Here is a 23,882-nt window from a genome sequence, read left to right as displayed (position 1 = left end):
TGAATATATTTGGTGATCTCTGAGTGGGCACAGGTCTGGGCTGTATCCCAAGCTGCCTTTCTGTTTTTTGACAGAATTTCAGTCATTTGTGATCTCGTCCCAGATCCCCTTAATCTGTTGTTTGCAACACCCTGAGTTGGTTCTTCTAAGCAGCGTGACATCTGTTCTCTTTTGAGCATGCAAAATAAATTGCTTCAGTCTTCCTATAGTTCAAAAGAACAGGTTTTTGCAGATTGTAAAGATTTACAATTCTAATTAAAAGTCCGTTATTACTTCATTACTTTATTTGAACTATACAGTATTAGTTCACAGCAGCCTGCAAAATTTTTAAGCAGCAGCAGTGAAGTTGCCATGCAGTGGAGGTAAAATCGGAAATTGAAATAAAAATTATTGAGGGAAGCAGCGGTACAGAGAAATCAAGGTACAGCTAAATTTCATGGAGCAGGCAGTGCAGTAAGGGCTGGGTTTGCCTTCATAAGTGCGTCAAAAGTTAATCTTTAATTGTTCTTATATTGGCGGTGCACCTGAATACTTCTTAATCTAAAGGAAGAAGCCCCCCCCCTACAATACTTTTAGGTCCAAGAGGAGGGAGGGAAAAAAATATACCAATAGGGAGGAAACCTCTATGCAGACCTATTTAATTTGACAAACGACCACAAATGTTCTATGCTGCCACGCCACCCTCAATGTATGTCAGCTGTCTATAGATATTTCATAGCATTTTATTTTGAACATCAGACATTTTATACATTTCAAAACTTTTTATTGTGCGTTAAATTATTTTTATAGTTTTTTTTGTATACACACATCTCTAAAAATGTATACAAAGATACAATCATATGTGACACGTGATTACTAAGTTTTCACAAATCATTTCTTGTATCACACAGTGATATGTAATATTAGACATCCCAAAATAAAACTCAACTCACATCATTCATTACCAATATTCAATCTCATTCAATCCTCATTCTTGCAATACCACACTTCACATACAGCATACAGGATAAAAGAGTTTCGATCCTGTGGAGGGTCCCAAAACAGTTGCGGGAAACCAGGGTCGAAACTCTTTTATCCTTTTATGAGATTGAATATTGGTAATGAATGATGCGAGTGAGTTTTATTTTGGGATGTCTAATGTTTCATATCACGGTGTGATACTTGCAAGAAATAATTTGTGAAAACTTGGTAATCACAGGTGTCACATATGATTGTATCTTTGTATACCTTTTTAGAGATATATGTGTATACAAAAACAATGTATAAAAATAATTTAATGCACAATAAACCGTTTTGACATTTATAAAAATGTCTGATGTTAAAAATAAAATGCTATGAAATATGTATAGATAGCTGACATACATTGAGGGTGGCATGGCAGCTTAGAACCTTTGTGGTCATTTATCAAATTAAATAGGTCGGCATAGAGGTTTCCTCCCTACCTGAATAGTTCTTAAACAAATTTAGGCAGAAGGCGATCTATGTTTTGGTGCAGTTTAAACAGGAGTGTCTAACACACTTAGTGCTGTCTCGAGCTGGTACTAAATGGAGTTGTAAATTGAGTTTTTGAGATACTATAGTATCCATCATGAGCATACAAAATAAAACATGTAAAGGTTTGCTATCAGGGCATGGGCAGGTTTGCCACAGCCGATGTTGCGCTTGGGAATGTCAGTCTGTTTCTTCTATTTTTGTTTCATTGGTACCTTTGTATTTGATTTCGAATTCAGAGATATTGGTATGGGCACAAGATCAATTAAGAAGTTCAAAATGTGTGATCAATTCTTCCATGCGAACCCATCTGCGATGTAGAACACCCTCCAGTTACTGCCATGTCCCAACTCACCCCTCCTCCTCCCCATCCCGGAAACACTACAAAGTTTGTAAGAAATGGGTAGCTCAGTCAAAAGCCTGGGGGTGATCATCTCTGAAGACCTCTCAATGAGACCGCAAATCAACGCGGTCACCTCAGCCTGCTTCTTCCACCTCAGGCGGATCCGCAAGATCAGTAGGTTTCTCACCAAAGAAGCCCTGATCCAAGTTATCATTGCGCTCATCACCTCCAGGCTCGACTATGCCAACATGCTGTACGCGGGAATTCCTGCATGCGACCTCCACCGACTACAGCTGGTGCAGAATCAAGCTGCCCGCCTGATTTTCCGCCAGCCCAAACATCAGCACGTCACTCCCCTCCTCCGTAGTCTGCACTGGCTCCCTGTCTCCAAACGCTGCACCTTCAAACTGGCATGTTCAACTTTTAAGGCCCTCTCAGATGCAGCCCCCGCGTTCATCTCTTCGGTCTTGACCTGTCACATCCCTTCTAGAGCTCTTCGCTCAGCATCTCTTAATCTCCTTGAGGTCCCCAAATTCAAAAGGAAAAAGCACGATGGTTTGAGCTTTTCTGTTCAGGCCCCCTCCACTTGGAACTCCCTGCCACCCTCACTTCGTCTATGTCCAAAGTACGACTGCTTCCGCAGATTATTAAAAACCCTGCTCTTCCAATCCGCCTATGACTAACTCTCTCGCCCTGGATCACTGTACCTGTCAACGAGCGCCAAGAAACCGTTGGTGATAGTGCGCAAAACAAATAATTTTAACGTAACGTAACGTAGATACCAGGGCATACAGTTCGAGCCTTGCCCAGCTAGGCCATGATCTGTTTTTGGTGATACACACTCACACACCCCTGGCATACACGGCTCCCACTCTGGATAGGGGGCCATAGCTCGCTGTGAGGCCCAGGGATGTCAGGCCATGTTTTCCTGCATTATTGCTTTATAGTTCAGTTTTCATGTAGTAAATAATGATGTCTCTTGTGCCCTTGCACTACATGCGGTGTACAACTGGGAAGTGCTTAATTTGTAAAATAATAAGTGCCAAGGCCTGCGTGAGAAGGCCGCTCCAGCTTGCACCACCCATTGCTGCTGCCAATGACAGTACATACTCAATTACTAGCCATCCTGCTGCTGCAAGTGTGATAATTTAGACAGTTCGAGGTCCCCCCACAGCTATAAGAATGGCTTGGGAGGCAGGTTTGAGTTGTTTTAATATCTAATTGATTAATAAACAACTGTTATTGTGCTCATCTCTATATTACACAAACAGCACCACCATGAGGCAGCTGTCATAAGTGCAGATGTTGACAATTAATTGCTGGCGAGGAGCAGTGGAAACCACCAGCTCAAATTAAGCATTGCTGCAAGGATATTGACTATATCCATTACAGGGTTCTGGGAGAGGCCACGTGACAGGGGCTGACTGATGTGGACGCCCGCCGTGTTTAACTCCACTGCCCTGCAGAAAGGGGATGGGTGGCCATTTCTGTACCTAATGCCTTATACAGTCTAGTATGTCCCAGCATCCTTGAATGGAGTTGAAACCAGCTAGTTTCATGCATGTAGGGCCAACATAACAGTTCTTAGTCGTCCTCTCAAGAATAGGTTATGCAGGTAGCACACTTGTGGGCAACCTTGTTCAAGTGTTTATCCAACTATGCACACATTCAGATTAAGACAATGACTGGCCTTTAGGTTGAGATGAAGGGCACACATTCATCAGTGTCCATCGCTCTCGCTTGGCTGCCAGTGGTATCTAGAATACAGTTTGAGTATGTGACTAATACACAAGGCTTATTGGCAGACTGACTATAATTCTGTATTCAACCAAAGGTCACTAAAATGTAAATAAAACTATAGCACAATTCACATGTCTTTGCCAGTTTACCAGCTGGTGCCACGTGCCACTAAGAGTAGAGAGCAGAGGGCCGCGGGCCGCAAGTACTCAATGTGATGTGGCAAAGAATGGGCTTCCTTGACATTTGATCCAAGAGGAGTCAGTGAAAACTGCAAGTCCTCCAGACAAAGAATGACAACCTATACCTGTTTAAGCAAGCCTAAAAGTAACCCATCTTTTTGCCCATTTGTTTGTTCGGCGCATGCTCTGATAGAGGGGATTGAGGGAGTTGTTATTCGCCCCTTAGTCCCTTGGTTCCTTGCACAGCACCAAACAATGGAAAGAGAAAAACTTTATTTTTGATTGGCACCATATGCTCTTTGTAACAACCTTTTTTCACTTCATTCCATTTTTTCTCATATGGGTTTTGCACTGGTGTCTTTTTCTAACCAAGCAGATCTATTTCTAATTCTGTCTTGTAATAAGTATTTGCACTCCCTTGAACCAAAGCATGAAGAATATCAGGTTTATTTCAACGTGTGTGTTAGGCATGCAATGTAATTGTATTAAAACTGTATGTGATAATTTCTACTGGGGTCCAACAACTCAGGGCAAAAGACATAAGGTTACTGTTAACCAGTCTACTTACAATACATAAAATAGCACTACTTCTCTTTCTTTAGGCCTTGAATTTGGCGTACAGCAGCATTTACAGCAACTATCGAAACTTTGTTGGCCCGCCTCATTTTAAAGTCATCTGCCGCCTCCTTGGATACCAGGGCATTGCAGTGGTGATGGAGGAATTGTTAAAGGTCGTCAAAAGCTTGGTGAGTCCTACCTTCCTTCCTGTCCTTCTCCCTTTAGCTGCGATAGTATGTGTATTTTACATATATGAATGGAATAAGAGTTGCTCTGGGGTTTTCATTGGGAAAAAAATAAAACCTATTGAAAATATGCACACCTGGTAATTGCCCTTGAAGTACTTTTGACAATGGGTGATTTTTCTGAACTGGCAAGCACTTTAAGGATGATTGTAGTTTATTCTTTCAAATAATTAATTAGTGGCTCTCCAACCCAGATAAATGGAATGTCTGTCCACTCCCCAGACTATTGGTATAATGTAGTGAAACTGAAAATTATGACACTATTTTAAAAATCCTTGCCCCCTCTTTGTCCAGTAACCTTGGCGTCCACTGTCTCAGTAATTCTGTCCCAATGACCATGTCTGCCTCTGGCCCAGTAGCATTATCGCCTTCTCTACCAGTGACCTTGCTTTTCTCATTTTCTGTGACCTTGTCGCCCACTCTCCCAGTGACCAGCCCTCGCCCCCCCAGTGACGTTGACCCTCTCTAATGCAGTGAACTTGTCTCTCCCTTTCACAGTGACGTTGACTCTCCCTGCGATAGTAACCTTGTCTGTCATAGCAAGCAGGCCTGTCCCAGTGACCCTCTCTCTACTGTTTACCTTCCCTGTCTACCCTAGATCAAGTGGCTCTGTGTCCTCTTGTCCCAGGTTCCCTGTACCCCCTTGTCCCTGCTACCCTCCCTCCCTTATGTCACAGTGACTATGCCTTCCCCTTCTTCCACTGTCCCAGTGGTGGTATTTCCTTGTTTCAGAAACTGTCCTAGTTAAAAGCAAGAAACCACCCTTGTATAATAAAAAATAAGGGCTTAATTTAGATCCAGTTTATTAATTAAGCTCTGGTTTGAATCATAAATCTATTTTTAAACTTTGTTTCTAAAGGATACTATTCCTTCTGCAGATTCTTTACATTTTAAACTTCCCAGCCAGAGCCTGGAACCTGGTAAAATATGCACACGCTGAGCTCTTTGATAGTAGGGAGCAGGTGTTTCTAAAGGATACGTTTACCCATAGCTCACCTTAGAATATTCCCCAGGTGCCAGACTGGTTCTGGTTTTTTTCATAGCAGTGCTCCCGTACACTGCTAGGTGGTGCTGTGCAGCTCCACATAGCGCTGAAGTGACAGAACCGAATTGTAGTGCCACCCCTGCACTCTAATTTCAGTTCCTGTATTTCTGTGTCTTTCAATGTGGATCCAGAGCTCCATTCCTGATTTTGTCCGTTTTCTGACAACTTCCAAACTTCTGTGTGCTAGGGAAAGATGTCCACACCGAAAACTAAAGAATTCAGGTTGTGCCTGGGACTGCGCCCCTTAAGTCCCCAAAGAACTGTAACAGCCTCTGCTCAGGATACCATCAGCCGGTCCTACCCCTGCGTTGTTTACCCCCCTGGGAGCTTTTGCTGATACCCATATCAGCCCGAGTTTGACCGATGTCCTATTACAAAAGCGTAACTGGTCATGATGCAACCTGACTCTAATCCTCTTGCTTCTGTAGCATCACAGCTATCAACAGAGGCTTCTTTATCTTTTCTGACTGGGATCCTGTGCCAGAGCAGGGAGCACTCCAGGATGTTGATAAAGACGTTAAAGTGACAATTGCTTGCTTCCCACAGTTACCCAGATGATGTGTTATACTTTTATTTAATGAACAGCATTTGGCTTGTCACCTCTTCTGAGACAGAGCTTGACTCTCCGCATGTGCCATCAACTCACGAAAGTGCCTCATTTGTAGTGGTGGTCCAAATGGCATACAAGGTGCTGGACCTACAGCTGCCCTTCATTGTAACTAAAATGAATGTTGAGATGGAAATTTCGCAGCCTGGGCCAGTAACTTCTGAGCCCTGGCATCCTTTCAATGATCCTCTTATAGAAACTCTGATGGCTACCTGGTTGAACCCATGTTCTTACCGGCCTGTGAACAGGCATGTGGTGGCCAGAAGTCACAGACTCGCTCCTGGTGATTCTGATCTACTTACCAATCATCCCACTCAAGAGAGCCTTATTGTGCAGACCAAGACCAGTAAAGTGAATCCCAATGTATTCCCTACTACTCCTTCTGATAGGGAATCTAAGAGAATTTACGCTTTTCGCAAACACGTTTTCTTCACAGAGTTCAGCATTGTGATCTGTCAATGCAATCTGCCTTTTGGATCATTACACCCATGCCCTTTGGGATATGGCCATATCGTTGTTCAAACGATACATGATGGACAAGATGTAGGCAAATAGGTTATCCACACAGATTTGGATACCACAGATTGCCTTGGCATGGAGGCTGGTTCTAAAGTGGCTGTTCATCTGCATGTCTTGATGACACCTACTGGTTTCTCTGGTGATGTGCTGGCTTTGCTGATTGACATGCCTTTTGATTGAGCTTGCATCTTCGGTGAGAATGCAGACTCCACTTGGAACTATTTAAGGATAGTAGAGCTGCTGCACTTTCCTTTGTGGCTTTTGGCTCCTACTAAACAATTTCCGCACCACTTTTGGAAATTTAGAGGCTATTCCCATGAGACTGGCTTACAGAAAAGACAGCTTTCACATCTAGTGTTGCAGCAGTCAGTCCAGTCCTGTTAGGGCTTAGGACGTAGTTCCAGCTGACATGTGAGCAAGCAGGGGCACTAGTCTTCTAATACCTCCTCCCTTACTACACCAGCCAACAGACAATGTTAGTTTGCCCTCAGCGGCTCAAGCCCACCCAGTGGGAGGCAAGTTTCAGCATTTTATCCCAGGTTTGCTATTCATCTCGTCCCAACAGATGGGTCCTGAAAATGATTGAAAACAGCTATGCCCTAACCTTTCTTTTCTCCCCATCCAGAATACCTTCTAAAACGAAAGGGATTTCAGAGGAGCACCTGTCTCATTCTACAGGAGGTACACTTGGGAGTTCTTCGAAGGTGCAATAGGGAAGGTACTAGACTCTGAGAAAGGCAGGGGCTGTTACACTCTCTATTTCCTTGTTCCAAAAAGGATGGCAGGCTCGGGCCTATGCTGGACCTCCATCCTCTCAATGCCTTCCTGCGAAAGGACAGATTCCGGATGCTTATGTTGGCCAAGATCCTCTCTGCATTGGACCCAGGCGACTTGATGGTGTCAATGGACTTGCAGGATTCAGTTTTTTATATACCTGTATTTTAATCCCACAGATATTACCTGTGGTTCATGGTGGACCTGGAACATTTTCATTGTACCCGGCTGCCCTCTAGCCTCACCAATGCCCCTCTCCTCGTGTGGTCCAAAAAAGTAATGGTTGTGGTCGCTGCGCATCCTTGAGCTCAGAATTCGCTGTATTCCCGTACCCTGATGAAAGGCTCCTGAAGGCACGCTCACCACAGTCATTCGTGTACCACCTCTGAACAGCGGCAGAACTTCTGACATCATTTGGGTTCACGATAAACAATCGAAGTCCCACCTGATTCTCTATCAGAAGCTTCCATTCATTGCAGCAATCCTGGATACAGTGGAGTTCATGGCTTTTCCTCTGCATCAATGAGTCCAGGCAATTTGCGCTATGATCCTAGTCAACCATGCCAGGTGGCAGATGTGGGCGAGAGTAAAATTTCAAGTCATAGAGGGCCCAACACCAAGACTGCCTTTCCAACACCCTCCAAGTCTAAGAGACAGCAGTTCAAGCTCTACAGTGGTTGTTGACCCACTATAGTTTGTTCTGTAGCAGGCCACTCCCCCTTTCCCACCCACAGCTGACAGAGGTTTCGGACAGATCACTTCTGGATTGGTGAGTTGGAGTCACCTTGGTAAGGTGGAGTCAGAGGACTTTACTCTCCAGTGGAGGGCTGGTTGTACATCAGCCTTATGGAGCTGTGGACCATTCACCTGGTTCTGAAGGCCTTGCTACAGTGTATAAAGGGGAGGCTGGTGTAGATTATCATGGACAACACCATTCCCATGTGGCACTGTAACATGCAGGTCGAGTGGGCTGTGGGTCCTGTGCCAGGAGGTCCTTTGTCTCTGGAGATGGTTGGAGCTCCATGGCATCTTCCAAGTAACCTATCGCTCGGCGGGGTCCATGAATGCCAGGGCAGCCAAACTAATCAGATTTGTCTGGCAGATCACGGTTGGTGGTTACATCCTGAGGTGGCACATGGCGCTTTCCACCAGTGGGGAAAACCCTGGCTAGATCTTTTCACCACTGATACTTGTGTAGTGTCACCTGTATTGCGCATTGTTGTTTCCAAGTGCACTTGTTAGGAGATGCATTCTGTCTGGAATGGAACTAGGGACTCCTACATGCGTTCGCAACACTTCTGAGCTCTGAAGATGATCTGGAACGACACGGTCCAAGTCATCCTGGTGACCCCAGATTGGGCCCAGGAGAATGTGGTACCCAGGCTACCTGCGCATGAGGATCTCCAGAGTAAAGAAAGGCAAAGCTGTGCAGAAGGAGACCTTGTTGAGGTAGATAGTCTTCTGTATTAAGAGCTGCTCTTCAGGGGCCGAGAGCCCATCCCAACTAGGCTAAGGCTGCTACCACTGCTATGGCACGAGGAGTGCATATTCTTGATATCTTCCAGCCTGAGACGTGGGCATCAGTGCATACTTTCACGAAGCACTATTGCCTTGACTGCCAGGTCAGGTGAGAAATAACAATATGCCTGTTCGGTTCTGCAAGACGTTTTGTCTGAGTCTACCACAAAGACACACCACCTAGGGGTGGTACTGCTTTGATATCTATCCTAAGGTAAAGAATCTGTGGTTAAAAGTATCGCTCATAATAATCAGTTACTTTCCTACTGTATTGCTCTTTCAGTGGATATTCTTAACTGCTGACTCCTCACTGCCCTCACACCTCCCAGTTCTGTGGAATTACCTCTCAGTTCTGTGGAATTCCCTCTTTTTAACATCTAAAAATCAGCACACTAGTTTTCTCACCATAGAATTTTCCCCAAGCGCCAGACTGGATCCAAAGATTTTTCACCGCAGTGGTCCAGTGTGTTGCTAGTGGTGCTGTGTGGCCTCACACTAGTTCTACAACCACTGCCACATAAAAGCGCCACCCCTGTTCATGCTCCCTGTCTGAGGGCGCGGAAAGGGAAAAGATTAGAAACTGATGCCAGAGTACAGGGGTGGCGCTTTTATGTGGCAGTGGTTGTAGAACTAATGTGAAGCCACACAGCACCACTAGCGACACACTGGACCACTGCAGTGAAAAATCTTCGAATCCAGTCTGGCGGTTGGGGGAAATTCTATGGTATGAAAACTAGTTTGAGATAGTATTGAGCAGAAAGAGTGTTACCAAAGGTAATTTACTTGTTGCTTACTTCCACACTGCGAATCTAGACTCACACCATGGTCCATCAGTTGGGCAGGTGCCAGTAAAATACAAAAAGTAGAAATTGAAATCCCATAGTGAATCTTGTTTCCAGTTTCATCACCATTTAGGAATAAAAAGAAAAACACGCCTCCTACAAAGTATATTGGTGAGTTGCAACCATTTCTGGAGTGGTTTCAGAGTGTGTTTTGTGAGTGGGTTTTAAACTGTAGATCCCAGGACAGAGACACGTTAGTGATAGATTCCTTACCTTAGAATATCCCCAGGTGTCAGACTGGATCCGAAATGTTTTGCTAGCAGTACCCCTGCGTGTCAGTTGGTGGCGTCGTGCGGCTCTGCGTCTGTCGCTGGCGTCGTATGCGCCGAGATGACATCACGGAGACTACTTAGGTGCCACCTATGCGCTCTGACGTCAGTTCTTTCTTTTTCCGCGCCAGTAAGCGCAGATCCGGTTGGAGCACGTACCTCAGTCATTTTTTGTATATCTTTTGATACTTTTGTCTCGTGTTCGTTTTCTCTGGTGCAAGTCAGGATTCCTGGTTTTAGGTCCTGCGGGGCCTGCCGTGGCAATATGTCGGTGGCGGACCCTCACAACGTCAGTCTCTACTGCCTGGAGCGTTACTATGACTCCCGGTCCTGTGTGGACTGTAGGGCTATGACCCCAAAGGCCTTGAGGGAGCGGCACTGGAAGTTGCTTGAAGTTAGGCACTCGTCCCCACAACGCTCGAGGTCCAGGGGTCATTCTTGTGACCGCTCGCGGAGCCGTCATCACCGCTCCTCGGGATCCAAAACTTCAACCTCTGATTTGGGTAAGAGATGACACAAAAAGAAGTCGAAGAAGCGTTTTCGCTCTCAGACATCCCCCCGTCGGTCCTCGGATGCAGACGAGGTGGACAGGGGCTCCGCCCCTGCAGCTCCTTCGGAGCCTGGGAGTCCTGTGGTCTACCCGCCTTACCCGGGTCCGTCAGCGACTCCCGGCGGCGCTGCAGTGGATACCGTTGGTTCCACCTCTGCCCCCGTTCCCAGACGAGTTTGTTCCCGCCTGGGATCCGAATTGGGAACCAGCGCCGGCCCGACCGGCCCAGTTCCCGGCGCCGTTTATTCCTTCCCCGGTCTCTGCCCCGCCGCTGAGGCCGGTGGCCTACTATGCTGGTGGTGGAGGATGACTGGTAGGGGTCCGAGGACCCGCTTGCTAGTCAATGTGATTCTGAGCAGGACTGGGTGGACGACTTGGAGGAAGCCGGCGGCCTTGAGGTCTCCTCGTATCCGGGGTTTGCCTCTCCCCGCCCACTATGGAGGAAGGTGCCTCGTATACGGTGGTGCTCCTTCGGGCAGCTGAGGTCCTTAAACACGATCTTCCCACGGTGACCCTTAAGACTAATCTCCTCACTGAGGTGCTACAGTCGGCATCCACTTCATCGGAGCCGCTGCTGCCCTTTAATGATGCCCTCACCGAAGTCTTGTTGGGCACTTGGTCATGGGCCGCCACAGGGGCCCCTGTGGATAAGAACGTCGCCAGGCGTCATCGCCCGGCGCCGGGTGACCCTGCCTTTCTGACTACTCATCCCACACCGGAGAACTTAGTCATTCAAGCTTCAACGTCCCAGAGTGCTTTTCCCATGGCTCCGCCGGATAAAGACTCTAAGAAGTTGGAACCGTTTGGTAAGCGGTTGTGCTCATCGGCCAGCTTAGGGCTGCAGTCGGTAAACACTGCGTGCCTTTTGGGCTGCTATTCCCTCGCGGTGTGGGATACCGTGGCTGGGGTGTTGCCTCAGTGCCCGGAGGAGGTCCAGACTCTGCTGTCTCAGGCTGTGGCTGAGGCTAAGGACGCGGCTAGGTTCGCCATTCGTTGTGGCTTGGACACCGCGGACTCCCTCGGTAGGGCAATATCCATGACCGTGGCGCTTCGTCGCTAATCCTGGTTGAGGTCCACCAGGTTCTCCCTGGACTTCCAGAGCTCTCATGGACTGCCTTTTGACGTCACTCGCCTGTTTGGTGATGAGGCCGACACTGCACTGGAGCGTTTTAAGGACTACACGCACCCGGCCACGTCTACATTTAATTCCTTTCGTGGCCATGGTAGAGGCGCCTCTGCCCGATCGTTCAGCCAAAAGCCTGAGCAGAACCAAACTCAGCGTGCCCGTGGGCATGGAGGGCGCTCGGGTGGGTCCGGGAGCCGGCGTGAGGGTCAGCCCACCTCCGCCCGCGACGTCCACCTCGAAATCTTCCTAATCTGAGCATCAAGGCGCACATCACGCCTGTGGGTGGCAGGATTCGACATCACCTTACCCACTGGCATTCTGTCACTTCCGACAGGTGGGTGCTGCAACTCTTTTGGAGGGGTTACTCCCTCCCCTTCGAGTCTACCCCCCAGCCATGCCACCTCAATTCCACTGTATGTCAGGGGATCGGATCACTTTGCGCTTCTCCAACAAGAAGTTATGGCCCTCTTGGCCAAGGGGACCATCAAGCATGTTCCTGGGCCAGAGGTAAGACGTGGTTGCTTTTCCTACTACTTTTTGGTCCCCAAGAAGGACAAAGGGGGCTTGTGTCCCATTTTGGACCTCAGGGACGTCTATCGCTTCCTCCGGAAGGAGAAGTTCAAGATGTTGACACTGGCTCAGGTCTTTGTTGCCCTTGACCCGGGAGACTAGATGGTAGCGTTGGAATTGCAGAACGCATATTTTCACATCCCCGTCCTGCCGGCCCACCGGCGTTACCTGTGGTTCACGGAAGGCCAGGAGCATTTTCAGTTTGCTGTGCTCCCCTTCGGCCTTACCAGCGCCCCAAATGATGGCATTGGTCGTAGCTCACCTGCGCAGGTCAGGGGTGTCAGTCTTCTTCTAGCTTGACGACTGGTTGTTGAAGGCGGGCTCGCCCAAAGCAGTTGTTACCCACCTTCAGACTACGGCCGACCTTCTGCACTTGCTGGGGTTCTCTATCAATGTGCCAAAGTCGCACCCGAGTCCCTCTCAGAAGCTCCCCTTCATCAGGGCGGTTCTGGATTCAAAGCACTTTTTGGTTTATCTTCCCGAGCAGCGAGTCCGGGATATTCAGGCTATGATTCCGATCTTTCAGCCTCTATCCCGGGTTTCAGTCAGGATGACCCTCCGGCTCCTGGGCCTGATGACCTCCTGCATCCTGCTAGTGCAACATGCCAGATGGCATATGCGGACTCTGCAGTGGGACCTGAAGTTCCAGTGGGCGCAGCATCAGGGCAATCTGTCCGAACACGTCCAGATCGTGGAGGGCACCTCATGACACTTGAAGTGGTGGCTCACAAATCGCGATTGGGTCAATGGCAGATTCCTCTCCCTTTCCCAACCGAAGCACACAGTGATGACTGATGCATCCCTCCTGGGATGGGGAGGTCACTTGGGAGAGGGGGATTTCAGAGCCCTCTGGTCTCTGGCGGAGTCTCGGCTCCATATCAACCTTTTGGAGCTTCAGGCTATTCTGACTTGCACTGAAGGCATTCCTTCCCTCTGTCCGGGGAAGTGTGGTGCAGGTGTTCACGGACAACACCACCGCCATGTGGTACTGCAACAAACAGGGCGGGTTGGGGTCATGGACCCTATGTCAAGAGGCTCTGCGCCTCTGGACATGGCTGGAACATCAAGGCATTACCTTGGTGGTTCAACACCTGGCAGGTTCTCTGAACCCCAGGACGGACAAACTCAGCCGCAGGTGCATGATGGATCACGAATGGCTTCTGAACTTGGACGTGGTGCAAGGTCTCTTTCTGCAGTGAGGAGAGCCTTGGTTAGATCTATTCGCCACCGAAGAGAACGCGCAATGTCATCAGTCCTGCACTTTGGAATTTCCAAGGCGGCAGTCGCTCAGCAACGCTTTTTGTGGCGAGTGAAGTTGCGGTCTATTGTACGCCTTTCTGCCTATACCACTTCTGCCCAGAGTGCTGACGAAGATTCGGCGCGACCAGGCCAAAGTCATCCTTGTGGCTCCGGATTGGGCACGAAGATACTGGTATCTCGAGCTACTCAGCATGGCGCTTGATCCCCCGATCCGACTGTCTCTTCGGGAGGATCTTCTATCGCAGCAGCAGGGGACGGTCTTCCACCCGAACCTGTCCAGTCTCCACCTTCATGCATGGAGATTGAGCGGCAACAGTTAACAGCTTTCGATTTTCCTCCAGAAGTCTGTGATGTTATTCTGGCAGTCAGGCGTCCCTCCACAAAAACGGTATATGCCTGCAGGTGGAACAAGTTTGTGGCATGGTGCATAGCGAAGGCTGTGGATCCCCGTTCTGCCCCTCTTTCCGAGGTTCTTTTGTTCCCTCTTTCTTTGGCCCAGCAGGGCTCTGCTCTGGGCGCTATCAAAGGTTATCTTTCGGCCATCTCTGCCTTTCTACGGCTTCCAGATCAGCCCTCTCTTTTTAAGTCCCCGGTTGTTAACCGTTTTCTGAAAGGCATTACGCGCACGTTCCCTCCCGTGCCGTTCATTATGCCTCAATGGGACTTAAACCTTGTCTTGACTTTTCTGATGTGCGCTCCCTTTGAGCCACTTCATAACTGTCCTTTACGTCTTCTCACCTTAAAGACTGCTTTCCTGGTTGCTATCACCTCTGCCAAAAGAGTGAGTGAGCTCCAGGCTCTTTCTCCAAACTTCCTTTCCTTTCTGTGCATCCGGACAAGGTGGTTCGGAGGACCCGTCCTTCTTTCCTGCCAAAGGTTGTCACGCCCTTCCACATCGACCAGACCATCACTTTTCCCACCTTCTTATTTCCGCCTCCCCATTCTTCAAAAGAGGAAGAGAGGCTCCACCGTCAGGACCCAAAACGTGTGCTCTCAATCTATCTGAAACGCACACATCAGTTCTGGGTGGATGACCAGCTCTTCATTGGCTACGTGGGCGCCAAACAGGTCAGGCTGTGCACAAACTGGCCATCTCTCGGTGGGTCGTTCTCTGCATCAAGGCCTGTTACTCATTGGCTAAGAGGGACCCTCCTGTGGGGCTGCGTGCCCGTTCCACCAGGGCAACGGCAGCCACTACTACCTTGGGACTCTGCGTTCCCTTACAGAACATTTGTCAGGCAGCTACTTGGGCCTCGCTGCACACGTTTACCAAACATTACTGCCTTGACAGTCAAGTCCAGAGAGATGGCTTCATTGGCCGTTCTGTTCTCCGTGACTTTCTGGTGTAATCTTATTTGCAGACCCACCACCGGGGTTAGTATTGCTGGGGTATCCATTCTAAGGTAAGGGATCTAACACTAGCGTGTCTCTTTCAGATGCACAAGTTCCTACTTGTGTAACGATATATCTGTAAGAGACATTAGATAGTGATAGATTCCTTACCGCCCCACCCATCCTCCCCGTTCTGCAAAATGATTACTAGGGTTAAGGACATCCCTTTCAGGGCCCTAGTTTCATGGCACCAGTAGTCGGTTTCTTCCATGGCTCTGCGTTCCTGGCACGGAAAGTCGTGCACAGAACTGACATCCGCGCACCTGGATGGCGCCTAAGTAGTCTCCGTGATGTCGTCTCGGCACATACGAAGCCAGCGACGGACGCTGAACCGCATAACGCCACCTACTGACGCCCAGGGATACTCCTAGCAAAACTTTCCGGATCCAGTCTGACGCCTGGGCATATTCTACGGTAAGGAATCTATCACTAAATAATGTCTCTTACAGATATATTGTTACACAAGTAGTAACTTGTGCTTCTGAGTTATATTTGACCAGTTGGTTGTGGCCTTCTCTTGTGGTAAGATAGAACAGTTCTTGACAGCTGTTGCACTTTTTGGCTGCCTTCCAAAGGGAGCCTATTCCTGAGGGCTTGACAGCCCCGACACCGTTGCCGAACCTCTACTTGCTCTTGCGCCTAAGAAGTTAAAACCTGCCAACATCGCTCACCTGCCAACTACAATGCCACTCTCCGAGCTAGCAATTTCAGAGGATATTATCCATGTGGCAAAGGAGAAAGTTTAGTTGAACTTTAACAATGTTAACTTGGCAGAATACCTCCCTAGGGTTCAGAGTTGTGCACAGATGGAGAAGATGTTCTTCTCAGGCTAATATTACTGTACACCGGATGGTGATTCAGAAGCTGATAACCGTCTTCCTCCGTGTAATACAGATTGTGACTTATATATGTAGTTACAAAATGCGAGTGGCATGGACACTTCGCCAGAAGGAGACATCTCTTACTCCTGTGGACCTGCTTCAGAGCAATTTTACTCATTTATGTCTCTAGTAGAGCAATTCTACAAAATCCTTTAAATTAGTCTTAACATCTGCGGCAGTGAAGTATGACATTTTGACTGAGATCTCACACCCCTCATCCTCTGAAGGAGCCTTTGCTTTCATTGAATGAAGCCATATAAGATCCTATCCTGGCTGCTCGGGAGAAAAACCTATTCGGATCCGGCAACCCACAGACCGGCAGACTGACATCTTGGACTAGCTTTAGGTGAAATACTTTTTTTGTCCTCTCACCTGTCTTTGTATAGTCTACTTGTCCAAACATCTTAATCGAAGCAGAACTTGAATGCCTTCCTTATTGCACGTCTGGAGAGAAAGTCCAAGAAACTTGACTGTTTGAGCTGAAAAGGCTTTGCCTGACTCTTTGCATTGTTAATTCTACAAACCTCTTGGGTCAGTATGTTCATGCCTTGTGTTGATTAGTAATCAGATTGCTGTGCCTGGTTAGTTATGAATTTGATGCATCCAAACAGATGGCGATGAGTTGCTTCGATTTTTCGGTCATCGTTGCTCGATCAACGGGCACAGTTCTCGCGCGGTGTTGGCATTCTTGCATATATTCCACTGGCTTCTCTGGAGATGTTAAAGCCACATCATAATCTTGGACATGCCCTTTGATGGTAAACCACTGTTGGGAGAAAAAGCTTTTCCATCTTGGGAGTTCTCCAGGAGCGGTTGAGCTACAGTTTGTGTGTTGTGCCTAGCCTCCCCAGTGTGACAGTTACACTGACAATATGGAAAGTCTCTTGGCAACCCTAGTATAGTGCAGTCCCAGCAGAGGCAATCTTCTCAGTGTGACCAGATGCTCCGGCAGCTATACCTCTCCTTTCGGTATAGAGGTGGATCAAGGAAACAACATCAATAGCAGCAATTCCAGTCTCCACCATTCTCAGCCAACTTTGCTGACTCAAAACGACTTTGACTCCACCTCCAGACATCATCTACTTCTAGTGGATGGGAGGATCATACATTTTCCCAGCAATTGGAGAAGTTCACTTTGGTTGTCATCAGGCTAATCTCCAAAGGGTTGCCCTATCCTGTCTGTCCCTCCCTCTTGACCGCCCTCCTTACGTCAGGATATTTTGTTTCCTTTACTTCTGGTCCCCATAAAGGACTAGTATCATAGATGCATCCGGAGTCTTCGGCTTTTGATTTAATAATTCAGCACAAACATACTGGCCCTGATGCAGGAGACTAGTTGGCTTCCCTTCATCTTCAGGATTCCTTTTTCAATTTTTCACTTCTTACCACTGACAAATGTTACTTGAAGTTCACAGTGGGATTCCAGCACTATTCGTTCAAAGGTCTATCATTTGAACTGATGATTGTTCCACATGTCTCTCCGAGAGTACGGACTGTTGTGGGAGCTTCATTGCAATGATCATGAGTCCATGTATTTCCATACTTGGATGACTAGCTAATGAAAAGGGAGTCTCCGATGTTGTTCAGAACACTTATAGTGGCAAGTGTTCACACCACAACTTGGGCATTCTGATCAACTTTCAAAAGTCTCACCTTTCTCCTATGCAGAGGCTAACATTCATAGTGGCAATTCTGGACACAATTCTGGACACAGCGCACATGAAGGCTTTTCCTCCTCGTAGGAGGGTTGTGGATATATGGGAGATGATTCAGTGATTTCTGACTTGGAATTTGACCTTGGTTGTGGAGATTTTGTGTCTGGCCCGCCTCATGGCTTTGTGCCTGGCCCGCCTCATGGCTTTGTGCATCCTGATGGCAGATGAGGGCCCTTCAGTGGTGTCTACGGTTACTGTGGCTTCAGCGTCAGGAGAATATTGCAGCTCAGCATCTCCTTAGTATGTTAGCATACATTAAATGGAATGTAAAACATGTTGCCCAGAACTGAATATCTAGTTTAAAGAGGGCAGCAGGGATTCCATTTGGTCCCTGGGTGCCATGTGACTTGCACATTTTTATAAGCATGGATACCCTTTCCACTGTTGACCATAATTTTGGTTCTTCATCAGGAATACTGAGTGATACATTTGTTTCCCCCTGAGGAATGACATATGGTATGGTAATATGCTTTTGTAAGAGCTTGATGGAAACATTATGATCTGTTTGGACTAGTGAAGTGCAATTCAATCTGTTTATGTAGTGCCAGAAACTTCCGGAGTCCCTGGTGCATATTAATGAGGGTAATCCAATGAATCCTTTTATTACTGGCTTCTCTTTTGGCCTCTTATACAGCTTTCTTATGTGTGCTGTGCACCTACGTTCTTGGATGTTAGCTCCTGTTTTTTTGGATGAAATGGAGCTTCCTTTGAACTCTCTGCAGAAGAATAATCTGCCACTTTAATTCCTAGCTATATCAGCGTCACTGCTGTGTGCTGACATCAGTTCCATTCAAAGTCAAAGTTTCTTTATTCGGTACTTACAAAGATACCATTAAAGTGCATAGAGAATACATACATACAATTTTAAAAAGCACAGTTAAAAACAGTTAAGAAATTTTAAGAAAAAATTTTTAGTTAAAAAAAGATTCATGTATAAAAAACAGTACGTCATCATCAATCAGTGGGGGTTTCAGACTACGTTCAAGTGGAGTATACGGTTGTTTCCCTGGTATTCCTCAGTCTCATAGCAATTTTAATGAAACTTATAACGCTTAACAAAGTATGTGGATCTGATGCTTTTTGCAGAAAAAGAAGGGCTGCTTTGGCGTGCTTCAGTTTTTGGTTTTTCAGAATCCTAACTAAAAACTTCTTTCTTGGCTCCGAGTAGAGAGGGCATAATAAAACAAAGTGAAGGGTGTCCTGCGGAGACCTAGTGTCGCAGCCGCAGGAACCCTTCGCCTCTACAGTAGATGTAAAACCTGCAGGAACTGCCAATAGATGGTGTAGTAAGTTCAAGCGGAACCTAGTCATGTAAAATATTTCCTGCGCATTATACAGTACCGCTAGGTATGGTTCCATTTTGAAGTTTGTAGATACCACTGACCCATGTGCCACCACCGAGGGTTTTTTATTTTCGGTGATCGCCCTCCTTGCTGTTGACCATGCATTAAATGAGTTTTTAAGCAGCGTTTTATTCTGTGCAGTCATCTGTTCTGGGTCAGTGAAAAGATCTTTACAGCCAATACAATCCAAGGTGTCCTTTACGTATTTTAGCCATGTGATTTGTTCCCATTTGTCCCGGCTCAAACAATCCATAATAATCTGTCTGCTAAAGCAGGCCTCTGGGTTTGTCCATATCCTGATCCAGGCCATGAGTGGTCGAATCTTAATTTTGTCCTCGATATAGGGTTCTCCCAGTTCCGCGTGGGTTATGTGTGCGGGGGTGCTCTGAGGGACCTTGAGTAATCTTTTAAAGAATTTATTTTCCTCAGCTTGTATCTGCTGTATGTGGTTAATTTTGCAGCCCCATACTTCCGCTCCATATACCGTTTTAGCGCAGGATACAGCTTTGTATAGGTTTAATATCTGTTCCGGTGACCACCTGCCTAGCCTCCTTCCAAATGCCATTATAGCACCCGTTGAGGCCACCAACTTGGATGCATGTTTTTCCGCCAGATTTTTGAATTCTAATTTCTCGTCAAAAAGGACACCAAGGTAGGAAAATGTCTTAACTGTTCCCAGCTTGTGGCTACCTATGCTGTACGAGAACGTGTTTTTTGAATTCCGGCCTGTGGTCATAACAAAAGATTTTTCCAGGTTTGCTGAAAGGTCCAAAGAATTCATAAAATTTACAAACCCATCAATTAATTTTTGTAATCCCAGTGGCCTACGGGCTAGCAGCACAGCGTCGTCCTCATAGAGGAGGACGGGTACCGAACGCTGGCCGATCTTAGGGCAATCCACTCCCAATTCCATGAGTTCTTTGTCCAGGTTATTTATGTACAAAGAAAATAAAAAAGGCGCTAAAATGCAGCCCTGCCGCACTCCACTTGTACAGGGAAATGGTTCAGTCTTCATCCCTTCATTATTGTAACGGACTGTAGCCGTAGTCTCCCAGTGTAGTGCCTTTAAGATGTCAACTACTTCATGGTCCACCCCCATGGAGATCATCAGGGCCCATAATTTCTGTCTGTTGACACGATCAAAGGCCGCTGAGAGATCCATAAAACCCATATAAATAGTCCCCTTGGCTGCGATGGTGTATTTAGCGGTGAAGAGATATAGGTTTAAGCATTGATCTGTTGTGGATCTCCCTTCTCTGAATCCGTACTGTACATCAGTTAAAATATGATGGTCCTCTGCCCAGGTTTGCAGACGATTTAAAATTACACGTCCCAAAACTTTTGCCGTGACATCTATCAGAGAGATTGGGCGGTAACATTGGGGGTTGTCCCGGCTGCCCTTTTTGTAGATGGGGACAATGGTTGCGGTGGACCAGGAGCGGGGCAGTCCTGCCACTACTGCCTCGTTCAAGACCCTGGTGAGAACGGGTGCCCACAATTCAATGTTGCTCAGGTAGAGATCGGGGGGGATGCCGTCGGGGCCAGGAGCTTTATTTTTTGACAGCCCTTGAATGGCTGATTTTGTTTCTTTTTTTTTTTTTTTTTTTTTTTTTTTTCCAAAACCTTTATTGCACTTTGCATAGTACACAGCGGAACGCCTACAACCCCGAGGGCCGGCCGCTATCGAAGGATCCTTGCAAACAGTGATTATCAGCACAATGAACAATCGTACCAGTTTAACAATCAAGTTCTTGACAGAAAGTGCTGAGAAAATAAAAGTGCCAGTTGCGCAATTGGACAATGCAGGAATTGAGGTTTTGACTGAGATTTTTTCGTTTTTTGAAGAAGAACAGAACTCATAACAACAACAGTTAGGAATGACAGTTTGGTCTGACATGTAACAGTGCTTTGCAAATCTCTAGAGTCACTTTGGATCATGGGAATCAGACAGTCCTACCCCGTACGTACATGCCTCTGTTCTCCCCAACCGCCCCCACCCCCGTTAGATGCAGCCGTCTACTTGTTGAGAGGCGATCCCCTACAGCAGTTCAGGCACTCTCCTTACTCCCACCCCCGCCCATGACTAGCCCTCCTCGCTCTCCTCATCCGATTCATCCAGATCCTCCTCCCGCAAAGGTTCGCAAATGTCCCCCCTGTACTCATTCCACTTCAGCCATATCTTATTCCACTTCCCGGGGCAGGCTCGGTTGATGTACACTGCTCGCTCGGTCAGCATCACTCGATCCATGTTCAGGCACCACTGGGACTTGGTTGGGAGTTCCGCTGCCCCCCAGCGCTGTGCTATGTCACGTTTCGCTACCATTAGCCCCGCCGTGACCCAAAGTTGCTCGTATCGGTTCAGGTCAGTAGGTTCCCATATATTTAGCAAACACCTCCGCGGGTCCGGTAAGATGGAGTGTTCTAGTGCTTGTGAGATTGTACGGAGTATTTGCCTCCAGTATTCCTGGATCTTAGGGCAATCCCATATGGTATGGAAGAACGTGCCCTCCTCCCCACACCCGCGCAGACAGTAGGGATGGGTCGCCCTTTGTATACGATGTAGCATCGTCCTTGTGTAGTAAACCCTGTGTAGGATCTTAAATTGTACCAGCCGCATGCGTGCTGAGATGCCTATTTCTTTAGGGGACCCAAGAGCTGCGTTCCATTCATGTTCATCCATGTCGTTAACCTCCCCTTCCCATTTCTCCTTCAGGTGTGATGTTGGTTCAGGGCTGTTGTTGAGGAGTTTGCGGTAAGTGAGGGATGTAGCCCGTTCTAACATGCAATCTGTGAGTAGGCGATCTTCCAAGGGTGAGGACTCTGGGAGGGTTGCATCTGGAGGGATGGCTGCAAGTAGTGCGTGGCGTACTTGAATGTATCTGTAGAGCTCCCTGTCGTTGAGCTCGTAGAGTTCTTTTAGACGGGCAAAGGGGAGCACTTCATTTCTCTCCCACAGATCACCCACCACGGAGATGCCTATTGTGTCCCATTGTGTGAACCCCTTGGTGTTTCTCAGGTTGCCAAGCATACGCGAGTCCCACAGCGGAGTCATCCCTGTGATCTTCCCTTTCCAGCCCAGAGCTGCCGTAGCTGCGTGCCATATCTGCACCGTCAACCTAGTGGGGCCGACCAGGGTACGCACCTTGCGGTGATCATATAGTGGCCCCAACAGACTATCCGCTCCCAACTGCTCCCTGTCTGAGTGAAATGCTGGTTCGGTGTGTGGTGCGTGAATCCATTGATTAATGTGCCTCAAATGTGCGGCCCAATAATATAATTTCAGATTTGGGAGCGCAATGCCCCCACTATACCAATCTCTGTGCAGCTTGGATTGTGCCACTCGCGCCGGGAGGTTGCCCCACAGTAGGTTAGAGACTAGAGCTGCTACTTTCTGGAAGAACTTGGGTGGCACCGGATAGGGCGAGTTGTCAAGGACGTACAAGAAGCGTGGCAACGCCATCATCTTGTAAAGCGCCGCTCTGCCGAGGAGCGTTAACGGCAGGCCGGACCAAAACTCCACATCCCGCTTGAGTCTATCCAGGGGCGGCTTCAGATTCTTTTCCATGAATTCGACCGGGTCCTTAGTGATATGTATGCCCAGATATTTAAAGGAAGTTTCCGCCAGTCGTAGCGGGCAAGTTTCGCCGAGGTCCGGGGCCGGACCCCGGAGGACATATATCTCTGACTTGGACCAATTAAGCGTGTAGCCGGATATCCTGCCGTACGTGTCACAAATACGCAACAAGGCCGGTATACCCTCCCCGGGGTCTGTTAGATACAGCAGCATGTCGTCTGCGTAGAGGGACAGACGGTCTTCCCAACCCCCGGTCCCCGGTATACCCTTGAGGAGGGGGGAGGCTCGCAGTAAAGTCGCAAGTGGTTCCAGGGAGATGGCAAACAACAGGGGCGACAACGGGCATCCCTGCCGCGTGCCCCGACCCAGCGGAAAAGTGCGGGAAATGTGGCCGTTCGCCACCACATGAGCCATCGGGGCTGTGTACAGTAGTTTAACCCACGCTAGAAAGCGAGGCCCGAACCCCATATGTGTCAGTGTTGCAAAAAGGTACTCCCACTCCACCAGGTCAAATGCCATTTTGGCGTCAAGTGCCAGGATTACTGCCGGTGTGGTGATGGTGTCAGCTCTGGCCAGGATACCATGGAGTCGCCTCAAGTTCAGAGCTGTGTTCCTGTGCGGCATAAACCCGGACTGATCCGGGTGTACAATCGAGGACAGATGGGGCAGGATCCTCTGTGCCAAAAGTTTGGCCAAGATTTTCGCTTCCGCGTTTAATAATGAAATTGGCCGATAGGAGGAGCAGTCCTCCGGGGGCTTGCCCGGTTTAGGTATTGGAATTATAGTGGCCACTCGCTGGTCTGGTGGAAGGGAACCCTTCTCCAGGCAGTCCTTGAACATCCCCAGCAGATGCGTGCTAAGGGTGTCCGGCATAACCTGGTACCATTCTATGGGGATCCCATTCGGTCCCAATGCTTTGCCCGGGTTCAGTGCCTTGATGGCCAGCTGGATTTCGTCGGCTGTGACGTCTGCCTCCAGTTCGGTCGACGCCTCCGGTGAGAGGGTCTGAACCTCAATCGGTGCCAAGAGTGCCCTGGCACTCTCCGGCGTAATCGTACGAGTCGGGGTGTACACGCGTTCAAAATGGGACGCAAGGAGTTCTGTTATGCGCCTGGGATCGGTGTGTGTCACTCCCTGTTCATCCCTCAATCGTTGGACTCCCCTGGAGCTACCCTCACGCCTATCGAGCCACGCCAGCATCTTCCCTGCTTTGTCCCCCACTTCATAGATCCTGTTCTGGGTGTCGGTTAGGAGACCCTTGACCACCAACCGTAGGTGATCATTGTACAGCTGTTGCTGGAGAGTGAGCGCGTGCAGGGCCTCTGGAGAAGGATGAGACTC

At 48.1% G+C, this 23,882-nt stretch overlaps 1 protein-coding gene across 2 annotated transcripts in view; it reads left to right on the top strand.

The window, feature by feature from the left end:
- The window catches only part of LOC147697124 (cytoplasmic FMR1-interacting protein 1), a 533,654-nt gene that overhangs the window by 377,930 nt on the left and 131,842 nt on the right, over window positions 1–23,882 (top strand). For both annotated transcript variants that reach the window (XM_086934191.1, XM_086934192.1), the window contains exon 24: window positions 4,356–4,499. In XM_086934191.1, the coding sequence (XP_086790317.1) occupies window positions 4,356–4,499 (144 nt within the window). The remainder of the gene's footprint in view (window positions 1–4,355; window positions 4,500–23,882) is intronic.

This window comes from Lissotriton vulgaris, chromosome 8 (assembly GCF_964263255.1).
Source record: "Lissotriton vulgaris chromosome 8, aLisVul1.2, whole genome shotgun sequence".
Classification (NCBI taxonomy): domain Eukaryota; kingdom Metazoa; phylum Chordata; class Amphibia; order Caudata; family Salamandridae; genus Lissotriton; species Lissotriton vulgaris.
Note: the sequence above shows the minus strand (reverse complement) of the source record. Positions and strands in the feature narration are given on the sequence as shown.